The 10,272-nt window shown below is 37.7% G+C and overlaps 1 protein-coding gene across 1 annotated transcript; it reads left to right on the top strand.

The window, feature by feature from the left end:
• Window positions 1-8,073: 8,073 nt before the first annotated feature.
• On the top strand, window positions 8,074-10,272 carry LOC126787216 (aluminum-activated malate transporter 2-like). The gene is made up of 6 exons (XM_050513133.1): window positions 8,074-8,371; window positions 8,606-8,749; window positions 8,875-9,147; window positions 9,250-9,365; window positions 9,564-9,707; window positions 9,808-10,272. The coding sequence occupies exons 1-6, from the start codon at window positions 8,074-8,076 to the stop codon at window positions 10,270-10,272; spliced, it is 1,440 nt and encodes a 479-aa protein (XP_050369090.1).

Genomic DNA, 10,272 nt, shown 5'->3' with positions numbered 1-10,272 from the left:
AACTTAATTTATTTAAGAATATCTTCAGAAACTCCAAGCAATGATTATTAGACAAACACAAAGGATTCAAGCCGAGTAGCCAACGACCAACTTTACTACCTCAGTTCGACGCTATCAAACTTGGGCCAGACATGGGTTTTCTCATTCTTTTTATTATATTACCAATTTCATGCTTTAAATAGCCCACGTAACTAAGGGGCTAATATTGATACCTATATTTCCATAAGTTCAATACCAAGGCCCGACATTTAAAAAACAAGGATCAACAATTCTAAAGTCACACCAAGCTTAATATCAAACCAAGCATATATTAAAGCACATCGTGCAATTCTTGTAAACCCAAACTACACTTTGGGACTTACACGAGGGGTTGTAGTTTGGAAAGTAACGGATCTTGTGAGGTCTATCATCAAAATAGAGTACCTAAACAAATTTTAGACTTGAGAACTAAAATTCATGCATTATGTGACTCTAAATTTGACCTTGGGCTTGTACAGAAATGGATTTTCGACCCAACAAAGTCAAAGCTCATTTCTGACACAAATCCCATTACAGAACTCATGATCCATATCCATTTCAGTTCCTTCTTTTTCATTTAGTAAACACATTCTATCCTTTTTATTTCTGGGACAGGCGCTCAGCCAATTTCAGTAGCACCAGAGAATTCGAGAGAGATGATCTCGCGCAAATCCTTCAAGATCTCTTCGACTTCCTACCCTTACAATCTCTTAGAACGTGATTTAGGGAGCTATGAATGCCAAGGTCTGAGCAACGCTGACCTATTTCTCTGTCACCACCGCCCCTATACGTTGATTATGAATCTCTCCCACGAGATGAAGAGAAATACCAAGAACCATCAGTCCTTGAGGTTCCCCTTCCATTCCTAGCTCCACTATAAAGAGGGAGATAGTCACTGTTACGATCCAATTTCATCCCAACCCACAAAAACTTATAAAACACAAGTAAGAGATCATGCTTTATCTTTCTCACCCAAACTACTACTCACCATACCTCAATCACCATTTAAATCATGCAATCTCATCTCTACTGAACTCAAAAGCATCCAGCTCTCTTACCACGCTTTATATAAGCTATGTTATTGTGTATTGATTTGATGTCGATACTCTCAAGTTCATCACGACAAGGTCATTCTTGGATCATCCCTCGATTAACTTTGGGCCTAGTCGCACCACCTCAAAACACCCTCTTACACTCCCTCAACGAGAGTCTAACACATATTAGTGCGTTGTACACGTTTTCCATTCGACCAAGTTTTATTTTTTCTAATTGAATTTTGTTACTTGACAATGTTTTTGATGAGGCAATAGTTCATGCACTACTTCACATGTGACTAACACCAAGGTTCTAAATATTCTCGATATTTCCGATATATCTCTCGATATCTCCCTTATAAAAACGACATATCTTAGGGGTAAATATCTTATTTTCTCCCGATCTGTGATATTTCTCCGACAACATAAAATATCCCCGATATTGACGATATATCTGATATATCGTCGATATTTTCACTTAAATTTTTTTTGCATGTAATTCAATAATAAATAAATAAAAATTGTAAATGTTTATATGTAATTTAAAAATAAATAAATTTGGAACATGAATGATATTTTTTTCTCCAATATCCTCGATATATTTGATATCTCCATTAAAAAAACAATATATATGTCAATACCGATATTTTAAACCTTGATTAACACAAGGGAGTGTGTTGAAGAAAAAATGTATTAAGACAATTAGTGACTAAAGGGAACCATTGACTTATGAATATCTTTTTCATACTGAAGATGAAATACAAATGAAACTTTAATACTTAAAGAAAATATTAATGGTGAAGATGCCAATCCCTTAGAGTACAGTTATAGGGGTCCGCCAAGATTTAAGTAAGATTAGAGGAGAATGTGGCATATTTGTTTACCACATCATCGCCAAAAATTACATTTATGAAATATATGAAAATATGGAAACACGAATAATTTCCAACCTCCTTTGGTTGCTATAAGGATTAGGGGACGGGTAGACTTCAACGGGAGTCTAACACACATTAGTGCGTTGTGCTCTTTTTCCATTCGACCCAAGTGTTATTTTTTCTGATTGAATTTTATTACTTGAAAATGTTTTAATAAAGCAACAGTTCATGTACTACTTCACCTTTGACTTGGCACAAGGGGTGTGTTGAAGAAAAAATGTAATAGGACAATTTGTGACTAAAATGAACCATTGAGTTTCAAATATTCTCTCCATACATAATATGGACCGCATATGACACTTTAATCCTGGAAGGAAAAGTTAATGACGAACACACTGATCCCCTATAGTACAAAAATAAGTGTTCATCAAGATTTTAGTAAGATCCGAGGAGAATGTGGCATATATGTTTACCACATCATTGCCTTTTTTTTTGGTTAATTACCACATCATTGCCCACCTTCATAGGAACACAAATAATTTCCAAGCTCTCTTGGTTGATGTAAAGATTAGGGGGAGATATAGACTTTAGAGGGAGTCTAACACACATTAATGGTTGTGCTCTTGTTCCCTTCAACCAAGTTTTAATTTATTTCATTGGGTTTTGTTACTAGGGAAGGTTTTTGACGAGGCAACTTGTCATGCACTACTTCACTTTTGACTTGGTATAAGGGGATTGTTGAATGGAAAATGTATTAGCACAATTAGTGACTAAAGGGAACTATTGACTTATGAATATTCTTTCCTTACTTAAGATGGACCGCATATGACACTTAAAACTTATAGGACAAGTTACTGGCAAATGTGTCAATCCCCTACAATACAATAATAGGTGTTCGTCAATATTTTAATAAGATTATAGGAGAATATGGCATATATGTTTACCACATCATTGCCTAAGATCACATTTGAGAAATATATGAAAAATATGGAGACGCGAATGATTCGAAGCTCCCTAGGTTGAACTAAGGATTAGGACGAGGTGTAGACTTTAGGGGAGTCTAACACACATTAGTGTGTTGTGCACTTGTTCCCTTCGACCAAGTTTTATTTTATCCCATTAGGGTTTTTTTATTGGGCAAGGTTTTTGATGAGGCAAAATGTCATGCACTACTTCGCTCTTGACTTGCCACAAGGGGGAGTGTCGAAGGGAAAATGTATTAGCACAATTACTGACTAAAGGAAACCATTGACTAAGGACTATTCTTTCCCTAAAGAACATGGACCGCAAATGAAACTTTAAAACTGAAAGAACAAGTTAATGGCAAACACCCCAATCATTGAAAGTACAACAATAGTCGTCCATCAAGATTTATGTAAGATCAGAGGAGAATGTGACATATTCGTTTACCACATTATTGCCTAAGATCACATTTGAGAAATATATAAAATGAAAACACGAATGATTTCCAAGCTCCCTTTGTTGATATAAGAATCAGAGGGAGGTGTAGATTTCACGGGGAGTCCAACACACATTAGTGTGTTGTGCTCTTTTTCCCTTCGACCAAATTTTATTTCATCCCGTTGTGTTTTGTTACTAGGCAAGGTTTTTGACGAGGCAACATGTCATGAATTATTTCACTTTTGACTTGACACAAGTGTTGGAGGAAAAATGTATTAGCACAATTACTTACTAAAGGAAACCATTGACTTATGACTATTCTTTCCCTAAAGAACATGGACCACAAATAAAACTTTAAAACTTCAAGGTCAAGTTAATAGCGAACATGTCAATCATTTATTATACAGCAATAGGTGTCCGTCTAGATTTAAGTAAGATCAGAGGAGAATGTGGCATATTTGTTTACCACATCATTGCCTAATATCACATTTCAAAAATATCTAAAATTGTGAAAATGCTAATGATTTCCAAGCTCCCTTTGTTGATATAAGGATCAAGGGGAGGAGTACACTTCAAGGAGGGTCTAACACACATTAGTGAGTTGTACTCTTTTTCCCTTCGACTAATTTTTATTTTATCCTATTGGGTTTTGTTAATGGAAAATGTTTTTGATGAGGCAATAGTTCATGCACTATTTCACATTTGACTTTACATAAGGGGGGTGTTGAAGGAAAATGTATAAGCACAATTATAGACTAACTGAAACCATTGACTTAGGACTATTCTTTCCCTACAAAAGACGGACCACAAATGAAATTTAATACTTAAAAGACATGTTAATGGAGAATGCATCAATCCCCTATAGTACAACAATAGGCATCCGTCAAGATTTAAGTTAGATCAGAGGAAATGTGACATATTTGTTTACCACATCATTGTCTAAGATCACATTTGAGAAATATGTCCGTCAAGATATAAGTTAGATCATAGGAACATGTGACATATTTTTTTACCACATCATTGCCTAAGATCACATTTGAGAAATATATGAAAATATATTAACGCGAATGATTTCCAAGCTCCCTTGGTTAATGTAAGGATCATGGGGAGATGTAGAATTCAAGGGGATTCTAACACACATTAGTGTGTTATGTTATTTTTCCCTTCGATTGAATTTTATTTTGTCATATTGGGTTTTGTTATTTCGCAAGGTTTTTGACGAGACAACATTACATGCACCAGTTCACCTTTAACTTGGCACAAGGGGGAGTTTTAAAATGTATTAGCACACTAATGTATCAGCACATTTTTTTAGGGGAATGAAACAAATTCATTGATCAAGGATCATTACACTCAGTGGTTATAATACCCTCCACACCCGAAGGGATTACAGTAGTAAAATCCAAAAGATTACACTATTCGCCGAACGACGTACAAAAAGTAATCTACTACTAGACAATGAAGTCATAATACATCTCAAATAAAAAATAAAAAAACCATACTCCAAAAAATCTAGCGTCTTATGAAGGACCGCATCAACAAGAATCTGACAATCTGACTTGATATTAAGCGGGTTAAAGATGCGTGTACGCAAACTTCAACCCTTCTATGACAGGAAGAAATTCAGCATGTAAAGGGGACATAGAGGTAGTCCTATAGAGAGAGAACACACCCAATCATGAGCCAGTATGATCCCTGAAAATCCCACCCAGGCCAGTAGCATTATTAGCAGGACGAAAAGTTGCATCCACATTTAGCTTCAAGTAACCCATGGGAGGTTTCTCCAAACGAGAAAGAACTCGTACTCTAGGAGTTGGCGGAGGCTTCCTAGCCTAAACAGTCCACCAGCCTATAATAGTCAGCATAAGAACCTTTGCCTCCTTAACCTCGTCATTCCATACCTTGAAATTCCTGTTATCCCACACTGCCGAGATACACATAAGAAGAATAGGAAAAGTTTGAGGATTAGAGTTTTGGCAAGAAACTAACCAATCATACACCCTGTCTTCATGATGAGTCTAAGGAATACAAACTTCCCTAAGGCATGAAAAAGCATGAACACAATCACGTAAGGCATGGATATGAGACTCAACCTCTTCCTCATAAAATGGGCACTTGGTATCAATATCAATACCTCTCTCACTGAGCCTGCTTCAGGTAGGAAGAATATTGGACGTCGCCTTCCACATACAAATTTTAACCTTCTCCGGAACTAGAGCATCCCAAATCTTGTTCCACAGGGTGGAACTTAGATTAGGAGCCGGTCCCTCCTCAAGGACCTTCTTTCGAGCTAGATGATACGTTGATCTGACAGTAAACTTATCTTTCCTATCTTTACCCCAGATCCACCGATCACTATGTTGTCGTGCCGAAATAGGTAAAGCAGTAATCTGTGCCACAATAGCTTGAGGAAATAGCTCAGAAAACATAACTAAATTCCACTGCTCAGAACTAGTAAACAGCTCAGAAACCCATCTCACACGCGAAGTACAGTAGTCAGAAAGGTCTAATCCAGGTAACCATGGATCATCCCAAACATCACTAGTAGAATCATCTCCAATTTGACGTCGGATGCCATATCTCAAAATATCTTGACCTACTATAATAATCCTTCAAGCATAGGCGAGAGCATTCCCAACTTCAGCTTCCCAAAAGTTATAGTAGGGAAAATAAATAGCCTTCAGCAACTTACTTGGTAGTGAGTCGGGTTTCTGTAATATCCTCCAACCCTGTTTAGCTAACATTACTAGATTGAAGGCAAACAGATGTTGAAAACACATACCTCCTTCCGATTTGGGTTTACACAAAGCATCTCAAGCCCTCCAATGCATACCATTCTTCTCATCAGTACCACCCCACCAAAACTGAGCACACAAATGATGAAGTTCCTAAATCAAATTTTGAGGCAACAAATAGTAATTTGTAGTGTACAAATGCATAGCTTTAGCTACAACCTTAATCAAGACCTCATGCCCGACAACACTAAGTAATTAGGGGATTAGTAACTAATATGATACTAAAAGAGTTTTCAAGTCACATATTTATGCAACTACGATAAACTATTTTAACAAGGCACTTTTAACAACCCTATTAAGTTTTTCTTTATTTTCGACTCAATGATGGTTTACTCGATGATACTTTCAACATCCAAACATATATAACGGATTTGCACTTGGTTACATCTACTCTAATTGATTCACATAAGAAAAATGTAGGATTTGGAATCGATTACTGACCTTTTACAAAGGGACCCAATGGGTGGGTGGCTTGATCTAGGAAACAGAGAGATGGCGGTAGATTCGAGAAAATTGAAGAATGTTTTCGTCTGCAGTTGTGAGATGGTGGTTCTAATGTGGTGGCTAAAAGGGTTCATATTCTTGGTGTCCCCCCCCCCCCCCAAAAAAAAACCTCCTAAACCATCTTACCCAATTATTCCACAACTGAAAAACAATTATCTAGATCTAATACTGAAGCTTCTTTGGCGCACCTCAATCCTCGTCTTCCCATTCGGAATTGCTGATTTTACCCAACTAGACTGGGTAAGCACAAATGCGACAATAGACAACAGCCTTTCAAGGCTTGTGGATGAGGCCTGACTTCCTTGAGTTCGATCCCCCAAACCTCCGGAAGGTTTAATTACACCGGTTCGTGCAAGTTGTGATTTTAAGGACTGGCTTGAAACGTGTGTGTAGTTGGGTCGTGGACGTTCTCGCTATGCTTATCTTTTTAAAATGGATATAAGGTAAGGTCGTGTAGTGAGTCTATTCAACCGGCCATCAAGTGGTATTTTGATTTTGGCATGCCATATTGAGAATCCATGCACCGATTCTCAAGTTAAGATTTTATTAAAATTTGTCATTTATTTACTCATTCATTTAAATTGATTTTACACTGGGCTACCCAACAATGTTTTCAAAGCTAATTGAGAACTCTACATCAGTGTGAGTGCATGAATATGTGCTGGTACCTAAAAGTAGTGGATGGAGTTGGATGTGCTGTTCAAATTCGGTAAACTGTATTTCAGTTTTCATTTTTTAGATTTCCATATTTAGATATCTAATTCTAGAACTTTATTAGAGCTACTTCTTTTATGCTCTATATATCTATTTTCCCAAAGTTTATTAACTTCAATCTATTTATTGTATCGAGTTCTGGACGGACATATATACCTCACAATTTATTTTAAATTTCTGTTGTGCTTATCTAAATAGTTTTTACACAAAATAACTTATGTTTCTTTAAAATGTAATTCAAGTTTTCAATTTATGTTTTAGAGATTCACGACACAGTGACGTACTTAAGCTGGTGAATTACAGTTTGGAGCGTTACAGAAAGTGGTATCACATAGAGCGAAAATTTTGGACTCCCAGTCAATCACAGCATGCCACGTAATATGACTAAAGAATGGGTCCTATAGGTAACGGACCATTTTAAAACTTGCCTAACTTGATAACCAAAATTCTTTTATGATAATTTGACTATCCAACTTTAAGGGACGTTCCCGTACGATTCATCCCCCACATCATTAATCAAAGTACGTGTTGATTGCATGTGCACGTGTTTCTTACTGTCTTTCATCCGCTTGATCTCGCAGCTCTTCTTGTTACCTGGCCTCTATATATTTGTGACTACCGCATAACGTTTTCCGCACAGCAACACTATATTTGAGCTAGCTAGATCTGCTCGATCTTCTTCTTCAATTCTTCTCTGATCCTCCTTTGCATTGCCTTGCTTGCTTGGCATAGATGACTTATGCAGATACTAATGGTGTGGAGACCGCCGGCTGCAGTGGAGGGCCTTTCAGCCGCGTTCTGCAGTGGATAAAGGCGGCGCCGGAAAATTCGTGGGGTAAGGTAGTGGAGGTAGCGAGAAAGGCGAAGAAGCTCGGGAAGGATGATCCGAGAAGGATCATTCATTCGGGCAAAGTAGGGTTGGCTTTGACCTTGGTTTGTCTGTTTTATTACTTTCGACCGATTGATGGATTCGGTGTCGATGCAATGTGGGCTATCTTGACTGTGGCCCTTGTCTTTGAGTACACAGCTGGTAAGTACTAATTACAGAGAAGGTTGCCTCATGCATAATTGAAAGGCATCTGTCAAAGAACTCAGATGCCGTTAATATATGATGGTTCTTAGATGTCCTCTCCCTTAGCAAGCCACTCAAAAAAATACGGTGTGGTTGTGCTGAAGTTGTTGGAAATCTAGTGATGATCATGTAACCTAAATAATATGGCGTCTTGTTACCCCGCTCCTAATTTTGTTTTCTTTCATTCTCCAGGAGGAACCCTAGAAAGGGGTTTAAATAGAATGGTGGCAACAATAATAGCTGGTCCTCTAGCTGTTGGAGCTCATCACATAACAACTCTTTGGGGAGGAGAAATCGCGGAGCCCATATTGGTTGGATTTTTCGTCTTTGTTGTAGGTGTGTTCCCTGCATACACATATAGTACTTCTAATTAAGTGAGAGTTTGAAGCACACAATTTAGTAGCTAGCGTGATATGTTACACAAACTAATTAACACTTTTCCGATCATATTTAATTTGCAGCTGCAATTATGACCTTCCTGAGATTCTTCCCCTTGTTAAAGGCAAGGCATGACTACTTCCTGGTGATATTCATATTGACCTACAGCTTGGTTTCGGTATCTGGCTACCGCGACTACGAGATACTAGAGATGGCACACATTAGGATATCAACGGTTTCCATAGGAGGCTGTACTACTATTATAATTTCTCTTTGCATCTGCCCTGTGTGGATTGGAGTCGATCTCCACAATTTGGTTGCGAGTAACATTGACAAGCTTGGGGATTCTATGGAAGGTCTGTATATATGCTATCATCAATCTGTTATTTTCTGCATCCTTCATACATGTGATTACAACAAATGACTAGCTAAGCACTATTTTTACGTATAATTTACAGGATTTGGATCTGAATATTTTGACATGCAAGAGAATGGGTTGTTATCAAGTGTTACCAAATCTTTGCTTAAGCAATATAAAAGTGTTCTTACATCAAAAGGCCCCGAAGACTTTATGGTATGTTTAAATACATAGATGTGGAATGGAAAGAAGTTACACGCATACAATACGAACCTATCCATTATTTTGACAATTTCCTCTATTCATGAAAGAAAATTCAAGATATTCATGCCTACGCTTACTGGTTTTTTTTTAGTTAGCTAGATATATGCATATGCTAGTTCGCTAATGGTGAATATTTGTTTTCATTTGCAGGCCAACTTGGCATGGTGGGAACCAGGTCATGGCAAGTTCAAGTTCCGCCACCCATGGAAAAAGTATTTGAATGTTGGAGCCGCAAGTAGGCAATGTGCCTATAAAATCGAGGCTCTTCATACTTACCTGAACAATGAAATTCAGGTATATATATACATATACTAATTAAACAAAATCTGCTTTAAACCACCATATTATAAATTTCAAGTTCAAATCTAACAAGCCAGTGGTATTCCTAATCCAGGCACCTGCCGAAATCCGAAACAAAATTCAAGAACAAGGCACCAATATTTGCATCGAAACCGGGAAAGCTCTTAAGGAATTAGCTGCAGCACTCAAGAATATGACTCTATCATCATCAGCTGACCACCACATTACAGTCTCAAAAGCAGCAGCTGAGAGTCTCATGTCGTTGCTGAGAGGAGGCATATGGAAAGATGCCAAGGTGATGGAAACAGTAACATCGGCTGCGGTGGCGTTGCTTCTTATTGAAGTCGTAACTTGTGTTGAGAAGATTGCTGAAGCACTTCACGAACTAGCATCCGCTGCAAATTTCAAGACTGATAAAGGACAACTACTTCCAGAGCCAGTGGTTACTGCTGAAGAATCACATGGCGCTATTGCAATATTTCATGATGCAACTGGTAGCTCCTCAGCTGAAAATAGAAGTTCAGATGGCACTACCAGTACTAATAATAACCAATACTAA

The sequence above is a fragment of the Argentina anserina genome, chromosome 3 (assembly GCF_933775445.1).
Source record: "Argentina anserina chromosome 3, drPotAnse1.1, whole genome shotgun sequence".
Classification (NCBI taxonomy): domain Eukaryota; kingdom Viridiplantae; phylum Streptophyta; class Magnoliopsida; order Rosales; family Rosaceae; genus Argentina; species Argentina anserina.
Note: the sequence above shows the minus strand (reverse complement) of the source record. Positions and strands in the feature narration are given on the sequence as shown.

What these genes read in the sequence shown, in the direction of transcription:
- LOC126787216 (XM_050513133.1), top strand. Translation starts at nt 8,074, where the DNA reads ATGACTTATGCAGATACTAATGGTGTGGAGACCGCCGGCTGCAGTGGA. An exon ending in ATTTTTCGTCTTTGTTGTAG is followed by an intron (nt 8,750 to 8,874) that starts GTGTGTTCCCTG and finishes TTTAATTTGCAG; the next exon opens with CTGCAATTATGACCTTCCTG. An exon ending in AAGGCCCCGAAGACTTTATG is followed by an intron (nt 9,366 to 9,563) that starts GTATGTTTAAAT and finishes TTTCATTTGCAG; the next exon opens with GCCAACTTGGCATGGTGGGA.